General features: G+C 50.2%; 4 protein-coding genes across 8 annotated transcripts; 2 read left to right on the forward strand and 2 right to left on the reverse strand.

Annotated features, from left to right (window-relative positions):
- The first annotated feature begins 309 nt into the window (after nucleotides 1-309).
- On the forward strand, nucleotides 310-5,114 carry LOC117642239 (protein FAM166B-like). The gene is made up of 7 exons (XM_034380203.1): nucleotides 310-547; nucleotides 2,014-2,089; nucleotides 2,164-2,347; nucleotides 2,427-2,557; nucleotides 2,994-3,090; nucleotides 3,438-3,676; nucleotides 3,922-5,114. The coding sequence occupies exons 1-6, from the start codon at nucleotides 474-476 to the stop codon at nucleotides 3,659-3,661; spliced, it is 786 nt and encodes a 261-aa protein (XP_034236094.1). The 5' UTR covers nucleotides 310-473; the 3' UTR covers nucleotides 3,662-3,676; nucleotides 3,922-5,114.
- Nucleotides 5,115-5,219: 105 nt separating this feature from the next.
- Nucleotides 5,220-9,993, reverse strand: LOC117642194 (zinc finger protein 14-like). The gene is made up of 2 exons (XM_034380133.1): nucleotides 9,787-9,993; nucleotides 5,220-9,428 (listed from the first exon to the last, which is right to left on the reverse strand). The coding sequence occupies exons 1-2, from the start codon at nucleotides 9,811-9,813 to the stop codon at nucleotides 6,483-6,485; spliced, it is 2,973 nt and encodes a 990-aa protein (XP_034236024.1). The 5' UTR covers nucleotides 9,814-9,993; the 3' UTR covers nucleotides 5,220-6,482.
- Nucleotides 9,994-10,099: 106 nt separating this feature from the next.
- Nucleotides 10,100-19,450, forward strand: LOC117642171 (pre-mRNA 3' end processing protein WDR33). 3 transcript variants are annotated; one of them, XM_034380090.1, is made up of 16 exons: nucleotides 10,100-10,370; nucleotides 10,895-11,346; nucleotides 11,426-11,695; nucleotides 11,868-12,019; nucleotides 13,972-14,069; nucleotides 14,236-14,362; nucleotides 14,449-14,682; nucleotides 14,759-14,970; nucleotides 15,073-15,233; nucleotides 15,619-15,672; nucleotides 15,937-16,012; nucleotides 16,552-16,713; nucleotides 16,806-17,032; nucleotides 17,122-17,402; nucleotides 17,480-17,669; nucleotides 17,760-19,450. In XM_034380090.1, exons 2-16 carry the CDS (start codon nucleotides 11,014-11,016, stop codon nucleotides 18,762-18,764), a joined length of 3,582 nt encoding a protein of 1,193 aa, XP_034235981.1. In that variant the 5' UTR covers nucleotides 10,100-10,370; nucleotides 10,895-11,013; the 3' UTR covers nucleotides 18,765-19,450. The 3 variants fall into 3 exon arrangements, with proteins under 3 accessions (XP_034235981.1, XP_034235999.1, XP_034235990.1); XM_034380099.1 differs by lacking the exon at nucleotides 10,100-10,370 and adding an exon at nucleotides 10,439-10,602; XM_034380108.1 differs by lacking the exon at nucleotides 15,619-15,672.
- LOC117642215 (probable cytochrome P450 6a14) lies at nucleotides 19,416-25,101 on the reverse strand. Of its 3 annotated transcripts, none has more exons than XM_034380174.1 (4): nucleotides 24,908-25,101; nucleotides 20,349-21,236; nucleotides 20,046-20,270; nucleotides 19,416-19,960 (listed from the first exon to the last, which is right to left on the reverse strand). In XM_034380174.1, exons 2-4 carry the CDS (start codon nucleotides 21,232-21,234, stop codon nucleotides 19,530-19,532), a joined length of 1,542 nt encoding a protein of 513 aa, XP_034236065.1. In that variant the 5' UTR covers nucleotides 21,235-21,236; nucleotides 24,908-25,101; the 3' UTR covers nucleotides 19,416-19,529. The 3 variants fall into 3 exon arrangements, with proteins under 3 accessions (XP_034236065.1, XP_034236058.1, XP_034236075.1); XM_034380167.1 differs by lacking the exon at nucleotides 24,908-25,101 and adding an exon at nucleotides 23,200-23,373; XM_034380184.1 differs by lacking the exon at nucleotides 24,908-25,101 and adding an exon at nucleotides 21,340-22,178.
- Nucleotides 25,102-25,104: the final 3 nt, after the last annotated feature.

Consider the following 25,104-nt stretch of genomic DNA (forward strand, 5'->3'; position numbering starts at 1 on the left):
AGCTGCCGCCCTTCGCACACCTTCACCGCATTGCACCCCTTGACCTCGATGCAAACTGCAAACCGCTACACTGTGCCACGGCGCCACGCCACGCCCCTGGCGGCACGCAGAGGTAAAGTAAGTGCGACACAGCGCCTGCCGTGGCGTGCCGCCGCCGTGCCCTGCCACCGTGCCCCGCCCCCTGGGTGCCCCTGCACTGGGTGTGGCGTGGGCCCCTTGGCCAGGCCTCCGGCAGGCCCCGGCGGCCCCGGCGGCCGTGGCGCTAACTCGGTGCAAGGTGAGGTTCGGCATTAGTCGGGCTGAGCCGCCAGCGAGGCCGCCAGTCCCTGGCAGTCCCTTGGAGGCCTTCCAGGCGGGCGCCGCCACCTCCCTGCCGCCACGACCCAACAAGACCCGCGAGCCCCGCGTCGCGTCGTCGCACCGCTCGTCGCCGACCTAAGACGACCTGAGAGGACGCCCCCGCCCATGGCAAGATGGTCTTCCTCGACTTGTCCGCCGCCGCCAGGGAGGCGTACTTCCGGCAGACGGACGACTGTCTCATTCCGGGGTGGGTTTGTGTGAGGAGGGTTGCCTCGTCCAGGGCACGTGGCACGTGGTGAAGGCCAGCAGAAGCGACTCCGAAGAACCGTCTCGTTGCTGTCTCTCTCGCACCCTGACGGGACGCCCCATGAGTGCGACAGAAACAGAGCGACGAAACCACTCTTCGGAATCGGTCTGCTGCAGGTGCACGTGGCTGGAGGGAACGACCAATGCGCAAAGAAAGTACCCGTCACCTGTGGCGCCCGCACCGCATCGCAGTTCTCTCGCCGTTGAAAGTCCTCTACATGATAGAACTGGCAATTCTCATAGCAAGTCGCCACTAATCGTGGAGATGTCTAAAGACAGCTACAAACGTTCGGTCCCTAAGATGGTTGAATATTAGATTAGATCTTACACTAAATCCAGTTGAAATTGGACAAACTAGAAATTTATTCTCTGCAGATTTGAAGGACACCTAGAAGTGCGTTGCTGGCCACTCTCAGCAGTGTAGGCGTTGGTGAATCGGTGCGTCATGTCCGCCGACATCAAGTTTGGGGGGGTTGAACATTGAGCTATCGTCGGTGACGAGCGAAGTAGGTCGTGTTTACAAACGGGGATGCGACGGTGTGTGGGCCGCGGGCCGCGAGCCGGGAGCCGCGCCACCCCCTCGTGCATCCGCCGTTTCCCTGCCCCACTGAGACCTGCCGCCTGCCGCCTGGGCCGCGGCATGGCCTAGGGCCGCCTGGGGCCCACGGTCGCGGAACCAGGCACCAGCGGGCACCGCCCTACCGGGTGCAAGGCCTGCAAGGGCGGGGGTAGGGTGGGGGCCTCCGAGCAGGGCGGGCCGGAAACGCGGAGAGAGATTGGCACGATGACGGAGAGGCCGAGAGGGATGGAAGATATCCTGGAGGCGCTAGTTGCGGCGGCCCTCCCGGTCGGTGTTTGCCGTGGCCCTTTCGTGTTTCTTTTTTCGCGTGGCCCCGCTCCGCTGGCTGCCTTGCGGCGAAAAGCGCCAGGAAGCGACGCCGTGCCCGACAGCCAAGCCGACAGCGCAGCGGCAGTTCTGTCATGTTAAAAGTGGACGGGGGCAGGACGCAGGGGCCGGGGGTCCTGGTCCGGGCCAGTTGGCTGTATAAGGAAGGACCGGGACTGGGTACACTGGTCGCGCCGGCCCGCCAATGAGAACAATGTCTACCGGCTCGATCACCTTCAGGCCGCTTCAGACAGTCCCCCTCCCCAAACTCTTCCCTCGGAGTCGATACCCGCGGTACCCCTTGGGCGGTCCGCCGTCCCGGCCGACCCGCGCAACAAGCGAATCCTTTGCCCGCCTTGCCACTGCACTGCCTGGCGCGCGCCGCGTAGTGCGCGTAGTGCACGGCCAGCCTCCCCCGCGACCCGTCCGCGGCAGTCCGCGGCCCGCAGCGTCACGCCGTCACCTTGCCGCCCGCAGCGTTCTGACTTCTGACCGTTCTGACAGGACCTCGTCATGTGCAGGTACACGGGGCACTGCCCCATGCTCAAGTTCCGCTTCGGCAAACCGTACGGCGCTAACACCAAGGACATCCTGAGGGTGAGTAAAAGCCTGTAGTCGAAGTGTCGTTCCATCCAAGGGTTCTCTTTGACGGATGTCTTTGCCTCGCGCAGGAGCTGCGCGAGCGTGCCAGCCCCGGTTCCCTGGGGTCGCAGTTCCGCTACGGCGAGCCGCACTACCCCACCGAGTTCCCCCTTCGCCGCGTCCACAGCGAGGACCCTGGCCACCGCGCCCACGGCGACCGCGTGGCCCCGCTGGGCGCACAGCGGGCGCGCCCGTTCGTGCTCGGCTACACTGGTAGGACATGTCGCTGTTCGATCCCCGTCCACTCGTCCTCTCCGCCATGGCGCGCCACTGTGAATGGACACCGTTGCAGGCTTCATCCCCGGCATGACGTTCCGGTACGGCACGTCGTTCGGGCGCGCGGCCGACGCGGCGCTGGCGCTGCTGCAGGCGCGCACCGTGGAGCAGGCGGCGCGCAAGGCCAGGGCCGCCCGGGACGTGCAGGTAGTGCTGCAGACTGATTCCGAGAGTCGCTCACACCGCCCTGTCGCTTTTGCACTCATGGCGCGTCCCGTAGAGGTGCGACAGAGACAGCGACGAAAATGACTCTCGGAGTCAGTCTGCTAGTCGCAGTTAGTGGCAGTGCGTCGCCCACCTTGCTGCCCCTGCACAGCACAGTGGGCCAGAAGACCGGTGGAGGCGGCCACAATTCTAGACGCGTTTTGAGCTCCAGAGTCGCTACATGGGACGCAAACCAAACGTGTGACAGATTGCTCTTTGAACGAGGTTACATTGGTAGGGTCATGCATTCGATTCGAGTCCCAATCAGCGACTCTGGAGCTCAAAACGCGTCTAGAATGTTGGCCGCCTCCACCGGTCTTCAGGCCCACTGCGCCCTGCAGCCGCGCTTGGCGGCGTGGTGACCATTCCTTGTGTGCAGGCGAACCCTCCGCCGCCGCAGCTCAGCATCCGGGGCCGCGACGTGATCCCCGAGGCCATCGCGCAGCCCGACGCCTTCAGCGCCGACCGGTACAAAGGTGCGTTGTGCGGTGTAGCGTCCTGCCGAGCCATTCCGAAGAGAGTCGTTTCGTCGCCGTCTCCCTCCCACGCCTCCAGGGTGCGCGATGAGTGCGAAAGAGACAGAGCGACGAAACGACCTTTCGGAATCAGTCTGCTGCTCCTGCTGCTGCTGACACAGCGACACGGTGCGCGACTTCCGCATGAGAGCATCTGCAAATATTTCCCGAAAGTATTTCGGTAGCGTGTGCGCGAGCCGGAGGGAGGGCCCGCCCACGCACACACTGGGGACAAACGGGTGACGTCATCGTCCTGCCGGTGCTGACGGCGGCCGAGTAGACTGTTGACGCGTTCGTGTTGTTGACAGACAGCCACATCTCCGCGGCGCTGCCACCCATCGCGGGCTACACGGGGCACATCCCCGGGCTCAAGGGCACGGAGGCCAGCCTGTCGCAGCGCTACCACACCGCCGTGACGCGGGGGCTGCGGCAGCTGGAGCACGAGCTTCAGCTGCAGCGGCAGTCGCCCACGCACGCCGTCGCCCTCTCCAGGACCGCCAGGACGCCGCACTACAACGCGGCGCAGCCCTAGATGGCGCAGACCTGTACTGTGTTGTTTCCTTGTCGCACAGTGGGCCAGAAGACCGGTGGAGGCGGTCAGAATCCCGGACGTGTAGTGAGCTCCAGAGTCGCGGAACAGGACTCGAATCGAACGTGTGACCCCACCAATGGACTCCTCGTTCAAAGAGGAATTCATTGGTGGGGTCACACGTTCGGTTCGAGTTCTGTTCCGCGACTCTCGTGCTCAAAACACGTCCGGAATTTGGACCGCCTCCACCGGTCTTCCGGCCCACTGTGTGTCAGCGGCCTAGCTGCCGGGCCGGGAGAGGCTTAGAGATACCAAAGGGCGCCTGGAAAGTAGGCCGCGCACGTGACGCCTTTGACGTTGGGCTGGGAGAGGTCACCACAGCGCGCGACCCACCGATACGCCGATACTCCGCGCTCAAGAGGCTGCCGTTGCTATCCTGGCGATCTCGGGGTGAACCCCCGGAACACAATCACGAATCTCAGAGCTCAGAATCTGTAAAACAGCAGTTTGACCGCGAAGGTTCAGCAGCCGCCCGCCTTTCGCCGCGTTTAGCGCCTGTGAGGTAGGCCACAATCTCGTCCCGTAAAACACCGGCGCGGAGACGGTGGCCTACCTTGCCCCTGCGATGACGACAGGGGCGAGGTAGGCCTCCCTCCCTGCACCAGTGTGTTGCGCGATAGGCAGATGGCCTACCTCACAGGCGCTAAACGCCACAACCCAGCGGTTCTACTGAGAAACCCTCACGATAAGGCAGCACTCGTGTGGCCGCAAACAGGGGCAGTACCCAACTTAACGACGTTGATTGTTTGTGGATACGTGGATAGGTTGTCGAATAAGTAGCAGGTTAAATGTCTATTTTCCAGTGCCATATTCACCCCAAAACCGTTCCGTGTTTTGTTGGTGTGAGTGATAGACACAGTCCAGAGAAGACAAGTGTTGCGTTTCGTGCTACATAGTCACCTCCACGTATTGAAAAACGCAACAGATCACTGAACCGTCATGTGAGTTCGCGTACTCTGACAAAAAAGCGAAAATATTATATTTTTTTTGAAAACTTAGTGGACTACCCAGATGAGAGCCCCGAATTAAGCACCTGCGGCCTGCACGGTAGGCAAGTCATTCGGCAATAATCGGCCGTGCCGAAGGGGCGGAGTCGAAAATTTCAGACTGTGGCTCTGAGGACGCGTTTGCGATCGTGGCTGTCCCTAGCGAGTGAGCGTAGTTATATCCATCCGTTGTGTGGAATTTCTGGAACATCAGTCGAATTGTAAGAATGTGTGAAGTATCTGCTTCTTCTCAGATCCTGTTCCTCCCTCTACCATAACTATCACATGTCCAACTTATGTCAATTCCTCCCTCTCTGTCATCAGACCTACAAATTGACAATTCATTAAATTCAGGCTGTCTTGTCGAAGCCAGCAATGAAATATGTTTCCTCAATGTTCAAAGAAATCCTGAATCCCTGAGTACTTTAGTGCGTCTATTCATGCTTTATGTTTCAAGCACTTGTGACAACTACTCTCTGCTTAGTGCGAGGAAGAGAGGCAATGAAAGAGAGATATTAATTCAAAACATTTATTGGTAAAAATTACACTTACTCTAAATTTCTTTATAGGACGATTGAGCTCTGTTGAATCATCAACTAGATAAGTCCAAACCACCACAACCTTAAAGTACCAACATCTTTACATTAAGTGATTGAAAAGCTGTGGTAACAAATTTGTTCTTGCGTCACCGTTCTTCAACAAATTGTACCTAAAACAACTATCAAGAATAAGCTCAAGAATTGGTCCCAATCCAACGCACTCCAGGAATTTTTATACTAAACTATATTGTGTGTTTAAAATCTGAATAACTGACAAAACTTAAAATTCAATACTTTTTAAACAAAAGGAAAAAATGAACAAGGACAATTCGACTCTTAAAGCTGAATAAAAGAAAAACAGACCACAGACTTCTGAAAGTACAAGTTTCAACAAGAAAAAACAAAAGAAAAAAAATTAAGAAATGAAACAAAACAGAAAGGTTTCAGATTTATATCAACTCTTTTAAAAGAAAGTCTGAAAACCCATAGCTACAGCTGCCACATGTTTTCTGAAATTAATCTAAAGACAATATTGCAATTTAAACATTCACATAAACAAAAGAAAAAAAAAACAAGAATCAGAAAATGTAAACATTTTCAAATAAAAATATAAACAAGAGATATATCATAACTAAAATTTGAAATAATTAACACCACATTGACTTAGTCATCACATTACGAGCTTCAAGAATTTATTGCAAATGTCAGTCTTAAGAACTGTAGTAATAACCGGGGATCAATACTTATTAATACATAGTCAAGAGTGACACAAGGTGACAAGACAAATATAGTACTTTGCTCAATAGCATTTGATCTCTTGAAAGGTATACAAACATTCTCAGAGAAGCGCTAAGTAGGCATGGTTGAAGCGAAAATATAGGCCAGACAATCATCATGAGGTAATGGCACTAAACCTCTGGGACTTCACATTAGAAATGCTAGTAAACAGAACACCAAAAGCACATTTTTGTAGGACTGTAAGCCTGCACAACCAAAAATTCAATATCTTGAGAGCAGAAAAGATGGTGATCAAGTTACAGTTATTTTCTAAAATAGACTCAATGATTTCACTCCATTTATGGAGAGAGTAATAAAAATTGTGAAAGTTTTCAGCAAACATGGTTCAGTAGATTACATTTGCTATAGCTGCTCTCCAACAAATATGCAACACAATCACACAAACTTGGTTTTAGTGCTTTTTTATATACGTGCAGGAAATTACAAACCAATGGTGACAAATCAAGCCTCTTCATCCATAGGCTCTTCTTTTATATGTTGCATGGCTTCCATTTCTTCTACAGATGCCCCTTCTCCATCTTGATCTTGATCAGCCAGCGCTCCATCTTTCAGGCATTTATGCAATAAGTAACTGGACTTGAGAGTGAAGCCACGAGAACACATTTTGCACTGGTAGGGGAAGATCCCATTGTGGGCATCCATGTGCAACTTCAGGATATGAGCAAAATGGAAAACTCGAGTACAGATGGGACATTTGAAGTCTTTCAGTACAGTTTTTGGAACAACTTTCTTCTTTCCTGATATGACAGCTCTTATGCAAGAGAGTCTGTGATTGGAGAGATCTTGCTTTGATGCAAATCCTTCCCCACAGTCAGCACACCAAAGACTCTTCTCTTCTCCTTTAGACTTGGATCTGCCAATAGCACGCTTAAGCATACTTGCCTTTTGCTTTTTCTTCTCTTGTCTCTGTCCTCTTTCATGCTGGGATCGTTTCTCGCAGTGCATTCCATGCCGCTTGAGTCCTGATCTGGATACGAATCCACCACCACAAAGTAGACAATGATACTTCTTTTCTCCATCACTTTTGTGCGTTTCTTGATGCAACACAAACTTATGCCTGTATCGGAACATCTGCTTGCATTCATTGCATTTAAAGACCTTCTGCCCTTTAAATGTCTTGTACAAGTTGTAATCTCTTTCTTTCTGGAGACGTTCTTTCCTTTCTTCAGCAGATCGATTAGCACAAAATCTTTCATGTTGTCTTCTGTTGTACTCATGAACAAAACCCTTTGGACAGTAGGAACACTTCAATGGAAGCTCAGCTTTGTCATTGTGGGTTCGCATATGCAAAAGGAACTGATCATAACGCAGGAAACTTTCACCGCATTCATGGCACTTCTTGTTAGGATTTTTGCCAACTTTGCTTCTGTTGTACATTCTTTGCTTTCGCATTGCTTCAGCGCTTTCTTCCTTATTTGCTTCAGAGGATTGGGATTGTGCTTGACATACGACTTCATGGCGCAACAGGCCAGATTTTGCAACAAAGCCCTGTTGACAATAGGGACAGTGAAAAGGCATTTCTTCATCAGTTTTGTGGGTCAACAAGTGTTGCTTTAGCTTGAATTCATATACAAACGTAGCATCACATTGTTGACAGCTGAAATAAGTTTTTCCAGTGTGTGTTCTTCTATGAATTCTTAAGGCAGTGGCTGACAAAAATCCTTCACCACAGTCACGGCATACAAAAGGTTTTTCTCCAGTGTGGTTGGCGCGATGAGCACGGAAGTTCATGAACTTTGCAAATGTTTTACCACAATCTGCACACTTATAGCATTCATTCTTATCTTCCTCTTCTATGATCCCATGAGTTAACATGTGCAATCTATATTCACGTTTAGAATTAAATGGTCTATGACAAATGTTGCAGTAAGGTGTGTAACCACAATCGTGAATCTCAAATGACTTAGCATGAAGGAAAAATAATCCACACATCTTACAGGTATTCTTCTCATGATGTTGTAAGTGACGGCGCAAATTTGTCATGGTGGTAAAGTTTTTGTTACATTTCAAGCAAACAAATGATCGTTTCCTTGCATGTTCCATCATATGAATTTTTAAGTCTTTAATAGTATGGAAAGATGTTCCGCAGGCAATGCAAAGGGGAGTATCATCTTGAGGACTATTAGCAAATTCACTCATACCATTCTCCAAATCGAAGTCTTCCTCAAAGCCAATATCATCAGGTGTTCTCACCATCTCATCATCATCTTCTTCATCATTAGCTTCTTCATCCTCTTCTGTTCTAATTAAATTTTCATTCTCTCCACCAGTAGACATATTAGTTTCAAATGTAGCTTCACCTTCAAAATCATCATCTTCATCATCGTTGTCGTCTCCATCTTCCTCTCCATCATCGTCATCGTCATCATCATCATCTAATCGATAATCATCACTTCGTTCTTCTTCCAATTCAGCTGCATGTAGATTGAGCATGTGATCTTCAAGAGCAGTCTTTGATGCAAATAGCTCCATGCAGAAGTGGCACTGCATTGTGCAAACATGACTCTGAAGTTCTTCCTCGGTGTCAAACACAGCTGTACATTGATTACAGGTAGTCTCTTCATGCTTCTTCATGTGAGCTTTGAGATCTTTGTCACCGCCAAATTCCTTTTGGCAAACAGGGCAGCTCAAATGTTTAGCACTGGAGTGATGATTTTGCATATGACGTTTTAAGTTACGTGGGCTGGAATATGTTGCATTGCACTTCACACATGCAAATTGCTTGCTCTCTTCAAGTTTACATTCATGTTCTTTAAGCAACTCATCTGTTGCAAAGCGAGCCCTACATTGAATACATACATGGGGTTTACCATGCTTCTTCTTGACATGCCGCTCAAGTGCTCTTTTGTCTCGAAAATGTTCTACACACTGATTACAATGATAGCCTTTTGCCTTTTCTGCATTTGCTACTTCTATATGTTGCTTGCTGTGATTATCTAATGAACGGCGATCTTTGAATCTAAGCCCACATTGACTACATGGGTAACCTTTCGATTGATCAACAAATCTCTTCTCACCTTTAACAAATGATGCTGCATCTATCACCTCAGCAGTGGTACCGGGAAGAACTAATTGAGCAAGGAAGTGTTCACCAAAATCATGGTTTCCAGGGTTTCCAGAATTTCCAGCAGCAGCGTGTTTTGCAGCTACATGCTTTTTAAGTGACATTTCCGTTGGGAATGAGGCAGGGCACTGAGAACATTTAACAACAGACTCAATATGACTTCGCCGATGTCGAAGCATATCTGACTTGTGACGATATACTTTATGACAAACATCACAATTAAACTTAGACTTGGACTCTTTGGATTCAGAAGGTTTATCCTCTTCAGAGTTTTCTTTGATGGTGACTTCATCAGAATTAGATGGGGAGGATCCATTGGATTCCTGAAAATTGTTCAAAAAGAGTTAGAACACATTCCTTACAAAAAACAAAGAACTTCCTACGCACAGATTAACTATGGAATGAGATCTGATTTGAATGGTTTAAAATAACGAAACTTCAAACCACAGATGAAATAAGATGAGTTACATCAGTTTCAATGAAATTCACAACTTCATTCATTGGCCTTATAGGTCATTTTCACTTGATTCAGTGAAATCATTTAAGGAGGCCAATAAAGATCTTAAAAATACGGCAGCGTTTGGCGTATTTCAGAGGTGCAAATACAACTTGTAATGTAGCTAACTAATTGTAACAATAGTCTCGGTTAAAAAATGAATCTCACTGAGACTTCTAACCTACCTCGGAGAAATGATCCTCATTATTCATGGTCTGATTGGCCAGTTAAAACCAGGGAATGGCACAAAGACAATGCCACTATTTAGAGGCATTGGTTTAGAAGAGAAAATGTTAAAAAAACGGCCATTTAAGCATGGATCTTTAAAAACATGTGCCAAAATGTCAACGCAGCGTCAACGTGCGTCAGCTGACCGTCCCTTGTTTTGCCCGTAGCTACAGCAGTGCGTGACTGTATGGTAACGCATTTTGCAGCCGAACAATAACCGCCCCATATTCCAACTGTAGAAAATATTTAAAAAACAATTTGTAGAGTTTTACGGGCGTCAACATCGTTTGCAGTAGAGTTTTTCCTTCTTCCAAGTCCTCAAAACTGTTTTGAAAGTGGTCAGATATGAGACTCAGATGTGTCCAGTCCGCCAGGCTGAAAGTTGAATGTACTTTCAAAATTGATGCGAGGTTCGGTCGGTGATGGCGGAATGAACCTCAGGGTTATAATCAATCTGTAATATCCCTGAAATAAAGCCGCTTCATGTTGTCTGCCATCGTTTTGTTATTTTAATTTATAAGATGTCTAGATATAACAGTAGGTAGGTACCACAGACCTTTCTTTTTTGTTGATTCCCTTGTTCATTCATGGTGCATGATTGTGCCGCCCAACCATCATTCTCATCTAACATCTTCTTGAAATACCACTTCCAAGTTTTTAACAAATTCTCCCCATACTGCAAAGATGTACCTGCAGCTCAAAGAATTTTCTCTTCTCTCCTGGCCGAGGCAAATGACGCTCTACTACATGCCATATTATTTGTGTTAAGTTAGGTTAGAGCACATAGGCTTTTGCCAGCTAAGCAACATCATGTCCTTCTATGGTCTTAATTTTAAACCCAATGAGTAGAAAACAGTTTATTTGGGGTTTGGGAGTTCATTCTTTGGATTGACCAACATCGTCAAATCATTATAGTTGATTCTTATTTCTGTCATCTGGTTGCCAAACTCCTGCTGTGTACATTTCTGGTTTCCTCTCTTTATGTGTTCCTCGGTGGTTTCTTCTTGGTATCTTTGTAGTCTGCATCTCTCCTCTGTAATTAACTGGGCTTGTATTTTGTTTCAGATGTTGGAGACGGAGTGACTTCTGTGAAGTCCTTTCCAGTCATTACCTTATGTCAAGCTGAACATTTTATTCCATATTATACTATATTGTTTTAGTCATCCGGACCGAAATCTTCCATAATGTTAGAAACGGCTCATTTCAACTCTCCTCCTCCCAATATGGGGATGCCTCCACCCATGGGTGGGCCACCAAATTTGTCATTACCACCACCAAATATGGCAGTCCCACCACCAAACATGCCGGGACATCCTGGTCATCACTACAATCGTTACAACAGTGGTGGCCCTCCAGCTGGGATACCACAGCAGGGACCAAGAGGTCAACATTTTTTTCAACCTTTCCGTCCATACCCAAGGCCAACTCTTGACCCTGAATTTGATGGGAAAAGACTGAGAAAATCAGTGATGAGAAAAACTGTTGACTATAATGCTGCCATTATTAAATTGTTAGAAGTGAGTAATTTTTTGTTGGATGAACGAATTATTTGGTACATAGGCATTGTATCTTTAATGTGCCAATCTTTCTTGATAGGCAAGAGTGTGGCAACGAGATTTTAGGGACAGGAGAGCTCTGCAACCGGACGTTTTGTATTACCCTGATTTACAACCTCCACGGAGTTATGAGGATAATCCCATGAATGCAGTAACAACAAGATTTGTAAAAACAGCTACCAATAAAATGCGTTGTCCTGTATTTTGTATGGCATGGACTCCAGAGGGAAGGAGATTAGTTACTGGTGCTTCTAGTGGAGAGTTCACTTTGTGGAATGGACTGACTTTCAACTTTGAAACCATCCTTCAGGTGAGATATGTAGCTCCATTGACTGAAAAAGTAGAAAAAAAACATCCTTAAGTCAAGTTATGAACCAGCATTTTTTAAAAAATCTGTTTTTCCTTCTTTTTTGGGGGGGCAGGGGGGAGGGGGATTCTGATTGCTGACTTTAAATTGAAACTATCCCCGTATTATGTTTCAGGCTCATGACTCCCCGGTCCGCACCATGGTCTGGTCTCATAATGAGCAGTGGATGGTGACAGCTGACCATGCTGGCTACGTCAAGTATTGGCAGTCCAACATGAACAATGTCAAGATGTTCCAAGGGCATAAGGAGGCTGTTCGTGGCATAAGGTACTGCTCCCTCGCCGCCAGGCTGCTATCTTCTCATTGTATTATATTTGTTGTTGGAATTGATTGAGAAAAGGAATTGTGTGTATTGGTTTGAACTTTCAGAACTTCAAACATGGGTAGGCTCCTAGTCCCATACATATACATTAGACTTTCTGTCCCTAATCTGCTATTTTTGGAATTCAAATTCATTTCTAAGGCATACAGTACTTTCTCATGATGACACATTTGTTTGGTTGCCTAATTTATCAGTCTCACTCATGTCGTGGTTTTTTTTCCCCCACTAAAAAAACAAACAAACAAACAATAATAATGGGGGACTGATCCTGTGGTTTTCATTCTTTGTCTTTGCTGAATTCAGGATTTTAAACTTTATCAATTCTGCATGTTCTTTAGTGGTGATGGCTCTAGTCTGATTTTTAAATGACCCCAGACCTCATGCATAATAGTTTTCCATCTTTCAGTTATCCTTTTCAACCCATGGAATCTAAACATGTACACTTCTATCAACAATCCCCCCCATGCACTTATACACACAGAATGGAAACATCTCTGAAGTCAATTCAGTAAAATATGTCACTTGAAACTTATCCTTCCTTTCCATTGTTAGGATTTCCAAATTAAAATATACCCGTGAGTTTTAAACTTTTAATTTGAGTGCTAAATTTTTTTTACTGAATTAATGAATTAATAAGCCTCTAAATGTGATTTTGAAGTATTACAAATAATTTTTGGATTCTATAGGACCTCTGCATGTGGAATTGAAAATTCTGATTTACTAGCCCTGTAGGTATTTTGTGCTGGCAAACAAACACATTCACATTCTTCTCTCACATGTGATGAAGTTGAACCATGCAGTCTTAGTTTTGATTGTCTAGCCAATAAAACGTTTGCGTTTCTTGTGATCACCTGGTTAGCTGGTGTGTTAAAATGTGTTTGGGTCTGGTGTGCTCCAATAAAGAAATAAAGTGCACCTTGAACCTACCTTCAGGACACTACATCCTTTTATATTAAAGTATGTGTTCTTGACTGTTGTAACGAAAAGACTGATTAATAGTTACCAGTATTGTTGAAAGACATACATCTTTTTTTATTATCTTTATTTTGAGACTGAATAAAGGTATCACATTGGTTTCACCCAGTTGCCATTTTTTTTTTACTTGTACTAGATGTAAGTCTTGGCCTGCCAATAAATGAGTGATAACTGTCATTTCTTCGTAGTTATTATCACGTTGACCCGGCGCTTCTGGAATTTAGAGCTCAGTTATTATAGTAACAGTTATTACTTTAAATTGCACTTGGCTTATAATCTTGCAAAATAAATTGGGACACATGCAGACAAATCTATTTTCACTATTGGTTAGCTCAGTCCCCCTCATTTGGTTTGAAATTGGAAGGCTTCTAAAAGAGTGTACTACAGCAATTGCTTCTATTTTTATTTATTTTTTACATTGAAGTTGTGTTACTCATATCTTTTGTTTCATTTTATAGAAAAATGTTCCAGTAGAAGTTTTCTCACTTAGGCTTTCTTGGCATGACATTGTTTTTGATAGCAGCTCATACCAGACACAAATCATGGAGGTTCAAGCACATCCTAACTGAAAGAAAACTGTACTGTGTTTCCATGATGTAATTTCTTGACTTGCCCAATGAGCAATTACAATATTATCTTCTTCAACTCAGTATTTAATATAACATGGCATCTTCCTTCTTCACGTCATCTCTTCTCTATATAGTATTAGCTGCAGACAATCAAATTTTTTTTACAAAATTAGTTACTCTTTTATTTAATACCTTTAAATTTTTACTAAACCCATGTTTTTGAAGATAATTAGCATTACTGGAGATAAATGAATAAATTGACTTTTTTTAACTCTCTTTTATAAGTTGTGTGTCAAATGTGAGTGATCTTTTGTTCACCTCTAACCTGTCTTCCATTCGTCTTCTACCAACAGCTTCAGCCCATCAGATTCCAAGTTTGCAACATGTTCAGATGATGGAACAATTCGTGTTTGGGACTTCTTGCGCTGCCATGAGGAGAGAATACTACGTGGTTAGTATCTACTTGGCCCTAATCAATTCGTTACAATGCTAATTAACAGGAGAAATCCTATTTGATAGTAGAAACTCTCAAATAAGAGATTTTTATATTTCTTGTAAATAATTTAGTTTTACGACATTCTTCTAAATGTTTTCTCTTTGTTTTAATTTTTGATCAGGTCATGGTGCAGATGTGAAGTGTGTTGACTGGCATCCCCAGAAAGGGCTTATAGTTTCTGGAAGTAAAGACAATCAGCAACCAGTCAAACTGTGGGATCCGAAGACTGGTCAATCATTAGCTACTTTGTAAGTTACTAATAATGGCTTTAGAAATCTCCAAGTAAAATTGCATTTTCCAAACAAATTCTTTAATTGGGCTTCCTTCTTTGCAGACATGCACACAAAAGCACAGTTATGGATGTTAAATGGAATAGCAATGGAAACTGGCTGGTAACTGCGTCACGGGACCACCTTCTTAAATTGTTTGACATCAGACAACTGAGTCAGGAGTTACAAACGTTCCGTGGTCATAAAAAGGAATCTAGTAGTGTTGCTTGGCATCCATATCATGAAGGATTGTTTGCAAGTGGCGGTTCTGATGGAGCTATATTGTTCTGGCATGTTGGGTGGGTATCTGGTCTGGTGTGAAAGTTGTGTTTCCAAATAGGCCTAGTAATGCAATTTTTCTCCTTTCCAATGCAGGGCGGACAAGGAAGTTGGGGCAATTGAACAGGCCCATGACAGTATAGTATGGACCTTGGCATGGCATCCTTTAGGTCATATTCTCTGTTCAGGATCAAATGACCATACTAGCAAATTTTGGACTCGCAATCGCCCTGGTGACCAAATGCGTGACAAGTACAACCTAAATAACATGCCAGCTGGTGTTACTGGCTTAGAAGAAATGGAACAAGGTTTGTATTTTGTTCTGTTTCACTTCTCTACCTACACTTTTATACTTGGTTCTTTTTTTTTTGTGATCTGTATAAATTAATTATGGCTATTCTGGAATACAGATGACACTGCTGTTATACCTGGAATGGGTCCGGAGGACAAGGTTGATAATACTCATGAGCTTGCTGAGTTATCAGTATCATCCTCTTCAGCTATGGATGCTATTCCAGGCTTAGATTTTGATATGGATGATAAGAATTGTAAACTGCCTCTCATCAAGAAGGTGTGTTGTTTTTTTAATTTGATGCATCTAGTTGCATGTGTGACTGACAATTATATCTCCCTTTATGACTTTGGTGTAGCATGTGGTCTCTTGTCTTAATGAACTTTTTCTATTAGTGGTTAATATTGAAAGAAAACAAAAGCTTCCTCACCCTCTTTCTACAGATTAACACTCTGCATGTAATCAATCCATTGTAATTTTTAATTATTTTCAGTTCCCTTGTTACGCCCTAGATATTTATTTTCTGTTTTAGGAAACCTTTTTAGATGCTTTGTGTCATAGACACATGGATGGAGAGCTTTTCTTTTACTCCCTTTTTTTCCTGTAGACTCTCAATAGTGATAGTTCTGTAATAAATGCATGAATATAGTGGGTTATGCTTCAGGGTTATGCCGGAATGCGATGGAACTCAACGGCCAACAACTCACGACGTCCAAAGGTGATATTAATTAAGCTTGTAGTGCTTTGTCTATTTTATTTACTTACATACCATAGCATGTAATAGATAGTCCGTTGTAGTTTTAACTTCATCTTCCTTGAAACACAAAAATTATATCACAGCATTTGTTGTTGACCTACAATCTTTGGTTTGTATTAACTAATATTGATTGATTTTACAGTACTGCTCTTTGAGCACATATATTTGTTTTATGTTCGATTTTTTTCAAACCACTTTGTAATTGATATTTCTTCTTTCTTAAAGGTTCCTTATTCCAAACCGATTCCTAGGAATTTCCAAGCGCAATGGAATGATACAGCTAAACCTAATTTTGATGAAGGTATGTCCTTTAGAGCTTAGCCCCAAACACTTTCCTTGAGATTTTTTGTTTTTGCTCCTGGTCTATGCATTGATTCTCTAGGAAGGAATTTGCGCTCAAAAGAGTTATCCAGGCAACCATGGCTGCCCCCACCTCGCCGTGGAGCTGGTCCTGGCTACCCCATCTACCCTGCCCGCCCTGCCCGCCCTGCGCCAAGCGCACCCGCCCCACCTCCCCTCCCGGCAGTGTATCTTCCTCCCTTTGCAAGTGTTCCCCCATATGCCTGCCACCAGCCCTTCTTTCCATTTCCAACTGCATTTCCAACTGAATGTTACAACCATCCAACGATGGAAATGTTGCCCTGCCATGATATTCCCAGGAACTTTTATCCCAATAATTTTGAACCTTTTGAATCGGGATTTTATCCAGTCAGTGAGTGAATGTTAAAGAAAAGTAGATTCTTCCCCAACTCTTGCCCATCTTGCCGTCATAGTTGAACGTATAATCTTGTGATATCCTGTTTCTTAATCTTATGGCGCAATTTGTTTTTAATCTTCTAGAAAATGGAGATGATGACTTTAACTGTGAAAATAGAGAAGCTGATCAAGATGCTATTGCTAAAATGATACAACAAATTGTGGAAAAGGTACCTGGTGTAGTTCCAGTAACAGAACTAGAACCAACAGCCCTCTTCATGTATGGAAAAGTTTTACCTGTTACTCGTAAGTATTATACTGACCTTAAGTACTTTTAAAAATATTTCTCCTTTGTTTTTAATTTTTTTGTTTATCTCAATCGTCTTTTCTCACTCCAGCGGATTCGGTTCTGTCACGCACTATTGGCAATGGTGCTGATGCAATATATCGGCTGATCAATTGTGGTGCTGTAGAAGACTTAGTTAATGATATTGCTCATGATGAAAGCACCCAGTATTACCATGAAGATCCTTCAATTGACAGTGAGCTTCGATCATTGAAAGCCTATGAACTCCCTAGAAGACCTCCTTTGCTATCAACACCTAATATACCTCCTCAAAAATTGGTATGACTCTTACAGATTGTTTGTTTCTTCCTCTATTTATTTTATCATCCTATGGAGTATGTTGTATTTTGTGAACGTGTTGCTTGCAGCCGGATAGGAGCCGTCCCAGGGGTCGTGGAAGAGACCGAGACCACGGTCGAGGGCGTTCTAGGGGCTCTCATAATGATGAGGACGAGGAGGACTACCGCGATGGGCAGGGCGCGGACTACGATGAGCAGGACGACTACTACGAGGGCTACGAGGAGGACGACTCTGATGCTATCCATCAAAGGTTTATGAGTGAAGAGGAGGAAATTTACAATTCAACTCTGATTGACCAAGAAAATGCATTTGGAGATCAAGATTTGAGAGATCCGCGAATGTCCGGACGGTAAGGAACTTGAGAGAGAATATATTTTTTACAGTTCATGTAGCATCCTACAAATTCATCTCGTTGATCTTCTTCAGGGAGTTTGGTGATCAGGACTTGAGAGGTCCAGGCAATGGTGACAAGGACATGCGGCAGTCATCGCAACCTGGACCTAGTCTGTTGGGGTTGGCTCCAGGCATCCCTGCTGGTGGGGGAGTCCTGGGAAGGAATTCCACATCAGGCCCATTCATGAAGGATCACGATCTAAGACGATCGGGACCCCTAATGGTGAGTGAAATATTTCACATCCCTTTGAGACACAATTGTAAATTATTATTGTTCTGACCTTCATGTTTATCTTTCCTTGTTGTTTCTTAGGATCCGCGTGACCCGCGAGACCCCCGCGAATCTCGTGATCCTCGAGACCCTCGTGACCCTCGCGACCCTCGTGACTCTCGTGACCCGCGTGACCCTCGCGACCCGCGTGACCCCCGAGAATCGCGAGACCCACGAGACCCGCGCACTCAGCACAGCGCCCCGTCCGTGCCCGCGGCCGACGAGGAGCACCAGGGCGAGGACCGCGACTACCGCCGTTCCTCGCGGCCGCCGCTGCTGCCCCACGCCGCGCACGGCAACCCCGGCGGGCTGCTGGGGAAGTTCCCCGTGCCCGGCGCGGGGCCGTTCGCCGGCAAGGCGAAGGACACGGACTACCGCCAGGCCGGCGCTGTCGACGACGGCCGCCCGACCGACCCCCGCAGGGGATCTTCCGGCGCAGGCGCCGGTGGTCTGTACCGCGGCAAGGACGACTACGAGGACGGCGAGGAGATGGACGAGCAAGGTCGCGGAGGGTACGGCGGCAGCCGCTGGGGCGGCGCTGCCAGCAGCCTGGGGGCGGAGGGTGGCGACGAGGACTACGATGACTCGGCAGGCCCAAGCCCGGGCCGGTGGGGCCCTGGCGGTGGCAGTCGCGGCCGAGGCCGGGGGATGCGAGGCAGCGGCAGCGCCGGCGGCTGGGAGCAGAAGCGGCCCGCGCAGCCACGCGCACACGGCCTGCTGGAAACGCCCCGAGGGGGGCTGCTCGCCACGCCCAACATGCCCCCCATGCACGAGCAGGAGGACGACTACCACGGCCACCACGGCTCCAAGAGGCCGCGGCACTGGGAAGAGGACGAGGAGCACCACGAGGACGGCGACGACGCCGAGGGCGGCGGCCATCGCGCAGGGTACCGAGGTCGAGGCCGCGGGGGCGGCTGGGGCAGCTCCTACTCATCGTCGCCGAGGGGCGGCAGGGGTTCCGGAGGCCCCATGCGGGCTCGCGGCAGAGGTGGCCGGCCTGGAGGACCCCCTCGAGGTCGCGGAAGAGGCCGTGGCGGATGGAACTAGCAGAAGGCTGCCACCAGTGCTTGCCTTCATTCCTTTGTTGTTTTTTTTTTTTGTTTTTTTTTATGGTAATTCTTTTTTTAAAATTGTGTACCTTGCATTTGCGTCGCGATCGTTCGCGTAAAACTCATTCCAGTTATGAAACTGGTGATGTGTCAGTTCTGTGTGGTGTGAGTTCTTCGTCACAGGAGGTTGTGTTGTTTTAATCACCGTGCACTACTGAGTGAAATGAGTGTGATGTTTGGAAACTTTTCCAATGTGGACATATTAGTTATGCAATCATTGTGCGGGGCGCTGCTGTGTATTGATATAGTTTTAGTGTTATAAAATTATCACCGTAAAGAAGAAAAGGCTCGCAAAATTGTGAATTTGGTAAGATTGTTTCGGAGATTGTTGGCTTTCTTTTATTTTCTGTCTAGCTGGTATTCCAGTGCTTGATTGCTGGTGATTGCACCCTCAAATTATCCATTTTACCATTTTCTAATGAACTCAAAAGCGATTCTCTCGAAGAAAGAAACGCATTTGGTATGCAAACCATTGTAACTCCTTGTTATCCTGGTTAGACAACGAGCTTTAATGAAAATGATGCACAAATGAAATTAAGCATCATATTTTGTGAATGAAGTGCCCGAGGATCAAAGTCAACGCGATACATGCAGTCTAATAAAAATATCTTATTTAATTTAAAACCTTTAAATCTACAACAATGATAACACCCAACATTCCCTCCTTCTCTTAAAGTCTTTTCTCTTCTTTTTTTGTCCCGCTTCACGCCGTGCTTGAGTGCCGCGGTTGGATGCGCAGGTTGATGCCGCCCTCGGCCGTGAGCACGAAGCCCTTGGGGTCGAAGCGCATGGGCACGGGCAGGCTGGGCGACGGCAGGAGTTTGTAGTGCTGCAGCAGGCGCGCCAGGCCCAGCTTCATCTCCACCATGGCGAAGCGCAGCCCGATGCAGATCCGGGGGCCCTCGCCGAAGGGCAGGTACGCGAACGGGTGCCACGTCTTGCGACCTTCCTCGCTGAAGCGCTCCGGGTCGAAGCGGTCCGGGTCCGGGAAGATGTCTGGGTCTCGCTGGATGGCGAAGGTCGGGATGAAGACCTGGGAGCCCACGTCCATGTGCACCTTGGTGCCGGGCACGGTGTAGGGCTTGGTGCACACGCGCACCAGGCCGGGCACGGGCGGGTACTTGCGCATCGTCTCTGGAAGGGGAAGCTTGGCGTCAGTTCAGTTGGTCCTTGACAAAACCGACAAGCGGGGTGCCTCACGCGCCGCAATGTGCCTTACCCAGTAGGACCTTCTCGATGTAGGTCATCTTGGCGACGTGCTCGTAGGTGATGGGCTGGCCGTCCAGCTCGGCCAGGATGGCGTCCACCTCGGCGCGCGCCGCCTCCTGCACGTGCTCGTTGACGGCCAGCTCGTACACGCAGAAGGACATGGTGGACGAGGACGTCTCGAAGCCCGCCACGAAGAAGATGAACACCTGCGCCGTGAGGAGTCGGTCGTCCAGCACTGTGTGGGGAAAGAAAAACGGTGACGGTTTTCGTTTGGCTCGAAATGACCCAGTACCGCTCCCGCGATTCGACTCACCGACAGCCTCCTCCTTGGCGACGTTGTCGTTGACGTCCCGGTCGGCCTTCTCCTGCTGCCGCAGCTGCATGAGCAGCTGCATGAAGTCGTTGCGCGTCTCGCCGCTCTTCTCCCGGAACTGGATGACGTCACGCACGAGCGAGATGAAGAAGTCGGTGATCTCCTTGCTGACGGTGCGCAGGTGCAGCACGCTGAGCAGCGCGGGGAAGAAGACCCTGGTGAGGTGGGTGGCGGTGCGCGCGTAGGTGGGCAGGAAGACGCGGCGCCCCATCTCGCGGAACTGCGAGTCGGGGTCCTTGAGCGTGTTGAAGTGCAGCCCGAAGGCGCACGAGCCGATGACGTCCGTCGTGAACTTGGCCATCACCTCGCGCATCTCCACCTCGCCGTCCTGCGCCGACGCGCCCACCAGTGCCACCAGCGAGTCGGCGCACTCGTTGAGCAGCGGCACCATGCCCTTGAGCTTGACGGCGCTGAAGCTGGGCGTCAGCTTGGTGCGCAGGTTGCGCCACTTGCGACCCGACAGGTTGACCAGCGTGGCGCTCATGGGGTCGCGCTCAACGTCGCAGAAGATGCCGCGGTCGTGGAAGTGCGCGAAGTCCTTGACGAGGAACTGCTTGATGACCTCCGGGTCGCGCAGCATGAGGGATGGTGTGCGCATCTGGTAGATGCCGGCGTAGGGCAGCCCGTCGAAGTGGTGGTACAGCTTCTGGTAGCCGTACACGTGCAGCGTGCGGAAGGTGACGATGTCCTTGATGTTGCCGAAGAGGATCTTTGGCGGCAGGTGAGGCACGCCGCGCTGCGCCCAGTGCGAGAACGTGCTCGTGGCGTAGTAGTACAGCAGGCAGGCCAGCACGGCCACGCCCAGGAGCACCTCGACCAGCGCCATGGCTGCAACAGAAACAGTGGAGTGGATCAGGCTCGGAGCGCCTGTGAAACGGGGGATAGGCCGCCGCGCGACACCCGTGTGCCCAGCAGCCGCTGGGTTGCCTACCTCGCAGGCGGCTGACCCGCCGCGGCGCGCCGCCGAGTTCCCAGGAGTTTAGAAGAGCCCCGAGGAGTGCCGAGAAGTCCCCAGGAGTTCCAAAGAGTTCCCAGAGGACACCCGAAGTCTCCGTGCAGAGACCCGACGAACCCGAGGGGAAAGTGGGTTTGGAATTGCGGCGCTGCGCGGCGGTTTTTGTTTTCGATTTTTGGTCCTCCAGTCAAGCCAAGCCCTGCAGCCCACACCTCGCGGATCTCGTTTCGTTTCGCGTTCGCTCGCCCTTTCTTCCCTCCCTGCGGCAGGACCCTGCCCCTCAGGATACTGACCCTGTTGGTCTGACCGGCGGAGCCTCTGTGTGCAGCAAAGGGAAACTTGTGTGCTCAACGAGTCGGGAGTCTCTCGCTCGAAACTGAACACATACAGAAGGACTGTTCTTACGCCACCGAAATTTCTCCTAATCACTTTCGGGAGTGGGTCAGGCGCGTTTCCTTAATGTTTGTCGCGCTAAGATTGTCACGCTGTTTGTTGTCGCGATATGCGGAGCGAATCGGGACGCGGATAGAGGAAGGTGGAGGGGGGAGAGGGTCAGTGTCTGATATCATGTGTGACGAGCTCTCGTCGGCGAAGAGTAAGACCGCCTCCAAGTAGGAAGTTTTTAAGCTGTGTGCGCCCGCGTGTGTGCGCGTACATGCACACGGCGCAAAGACCGCTCGGAAAAAAAATCGAAAGTTTCCTGCTCTTGCTCGCTGGCTGCAGCGTCAAAGCAACCTGTGTACCCGCTCCGCGTATGTCACCAGGAGGGGAGGGCAGGCCTGGAGCCTCAAGCAGCTGGGCCGCTTCAGTCTGGGCTCAGTCTGGACTCAAGCAGCCGTTTCCCAGTGGAGCCGACGCGGCGTCTGGCTGGTCTGGGTCGTCCGCCGTCGTCCGTCTGCGCCGGACCGACCCGGGGTGTTTCGGGGGGGAAAAAGAAAGCTGGCCCGTTGGAGGCCAGCCAGCCCGGCGTCAGCGCGTCAGCCTGCCGTCCCTTCGATCCTTATGGGCCACGTGACCTCAAATTATGACGTCACAGAGTGACGTGAAGCCGGCCGTTTGGTGTGTCACCGGCGTGGCCGCGGTGGTCGGGCCTGAGGTCATTTGTGTTGTGGTCCAGCAGTCAATAGCCGTATAGCAATAAAACCGGCGCGCCGGCCCACAGCTTGCAGGCGGCTCCAGACAGAACCGCGAGCAGGGGCAGGGAAAATAAGCAAAACCTCCTGGGGGAGCTCCCCGTCAGCGTCGGCAGGTGGAGCCACTGGCTCTGGAGGACAGAGCATCACTGATGCAGCACAGGCGGTGGCAGTACGTTGTACAAGGACCGCAAGGACTACCTGGACTGCCACGGCGCCACGGGGACCTAGACCGGAACTAACCGGGCGCGCGTCGCGTCGCGTGCCAAGCCGCCAAAGCCGCGGCGCCCGGCGCGATGACAACACGTCGGCGCGCGCAACGAGGCGACGAGGCGACGCGGCGCTGGAGAAAGGTAAAGGGGAGGCGTTGCACAGTGGGCCAGAAGACCGGTGGAGGCGGCCAAAACTCTCGACGCGTTTTGAGCACCAGAGTCGCTAAATGGGACTCGAACCGAACGTGTGACCCCACCAATGGATTCCTCGTTCGGAGAGCAATCCATTGGTGGGGTCACACGTTCGGCTCGAGTCCTGCTTAGCGACTCTGGAGCTCAAAACTCGTCTAGAGTTTTGGCCGCCTCCACCGGTCTTCTGGCCCACTGTGCGTTGGCCGGCACCGGCGGCCAGGACGGCCAGGCCCGGCCAGGCCACAGCACACGACCAGGAATGCTCGCCACCGCTTCATCCTCTGCTCGTCGGTACTCACTCTATTATCGGTCCTGACGCCCGGCGACAGTGCCGGAAGTCGTAGCCTCACTCAGCTCGCTGGCACACTGGCCCGCCGCGACGGCCGGGACGCCTCACGAGGACGGCGTCGTCGCTGGGGGCGTGGCCATGGCGGTCACACTCTCGGTCGAGGCGGCGCTCGGTGCGGCTGTCGGCGGCCGTGTGTGGCACACTGTGGAGGCGTCGCGCGTCGCGTCCGCGGGACTCCGCAGGACTTGGTCCGGTCTGCCGGTCGGCCCCTTTCTTCTTTCGCCCGGTTGCGTGGCTTCGGCTCTGCTCGGCTCTGCACCGCTCGGGCCCAGCTCGGCTCGCCTCGCCTCGCGTCGGAGCAGTTCGGCCCCAATGATCCGGACTCCCGGACTGGAGCGGTGAGATTGAGATGATTTGGCGGCGCACCGTGCACCGCGCACCGCGTACTGGCGGCTCTGGCGGGTGGGCCAGGCCCTCGGGCCCTCAGGCTCAGGGCCCCGCCGGCCCGTCACCGCTCTCGTCCCCGCCCCGCACGCTGCCCGCCACCCCCGCCATGTCGAGTGCCCCGCGCAGCCCGCGGCACCGCCCCACTCTACCCGCCGCCTCCGGGCAAGGAATCGCTGCTTGCGACCCGGAGACTGATTCGGAGAGTCCGTTTCGTCACTCTGTCTCTCTCGCACCCAAACGGAACGCCCCATGAGTGCGAGAGAGACAGAGCGACGAAAACGGTTCTCGGAATCAGCCTTCTCGTTGCACCCGGCTCCCTCGCCGCCGTACTCGCAGACTTGACGGCGACGCCGCTGCGAACCTGCCTCGTCGCCGTCGCCGCCGGCAGGTTCTGCTCCTTCTGGTTGGAACGGAGGGAAGTCACAAATCCCGTGCGCAGCGTTTCGAACCGGAGCCAGAGGCGAGACCAGCCGCAGAAGAACGACGCTGGTTTCGGGAAGCGTTGCGCCTGCCCTTCGGCTGGTTCACTCGTTGTCCTTCGGTGAAGCCCTGTACATCCGCTTTCTCAGCCGCCCTTGCATCTCCTGCCCGCAGCCTCCACAGCCTCCACAGCCTCCGGCCGGCGGCATGGGCGGCATGGGCGGCAGCAGCCGACGCTGGGCTGCTCGCCGGCGTTGCGTCACCGAACACTTCTTCTCAATGTGAGGCGGCGGGGCCGGGCGGGGCGGGCAGGTGCGTTGGTTCGGGTACGCACGCCGCAACGCCGCGGCGGCGTGGCAGTGGCGTGGCAGCGCGATGTCCCGTTACGTAACGGCGGAACCGACCCCCTCCTCCCCCTCCCGTGCCCTGCCCGTCCGGGTTTCCCGGGTGGTTCAGCAGCACACGGATTCCGAGAGTAGTTTTCGTCGCTCTGTCTTTCTCGCACCTATGCGGGACGCCCCATGAGCGCGAGAGAGACAGAACGACGAAAACGACTCTCGGAATCAGTCTGCAGCTCGGCGCAGCTCGGTCATCCTCCGGGACGGAGACGGAACGACGACGTGGTGGGGCGACGCTGTCGGCCTGTCTCTCTTGCACTCAGGGGCGTTGCCTACAGGTGCGAGAGAGAAAACGACGGAAACGAATCTCCGAATCCGTCTGCAGTTCCCCATCTATGTATCCGGTTCCCTCCGTTCCGTCTACAATAGTTTGGGGGCTCCCATTGAAAAGAGTTCATTATGGCACGTACTTTCTCATGTGTTTGTATTTAAAACAAAACAAAACAGACTTACCGATGATTTGTGGAGGTGCATGCGTGATGCCCTGCCCGAGTAACCCGAGTGTCCGATGATGGAACGTCGTTTGAATGGCGCGCGCCGCTCGCAGTACGATGCTTATTGACGATTTTCCTACAATTTGACGCTATCCCATAAAATTTTGAGATTCTTTGAAATAAGTCAGTTAAATTTGATTTCCTGTGTGTTCTGCT

The sequence above is a fragment of the Thrips palmi genome, unplaced genomic scaffold (assembly GCF_012932325.1).
Source record: "Thrips palmi isolate BJ-2018 unplaced genomic scaffold, TpBJ-2018v1 HiC_scaffold_1, whole genome shotgun sequence".
In the NCBI taxonomy this organism is placed as follows: Eukaryota; Metazoa; Arthropoda; class Insecta; order Thysanoptera; family Thripidae; genus Thrips; species Thrips palmi.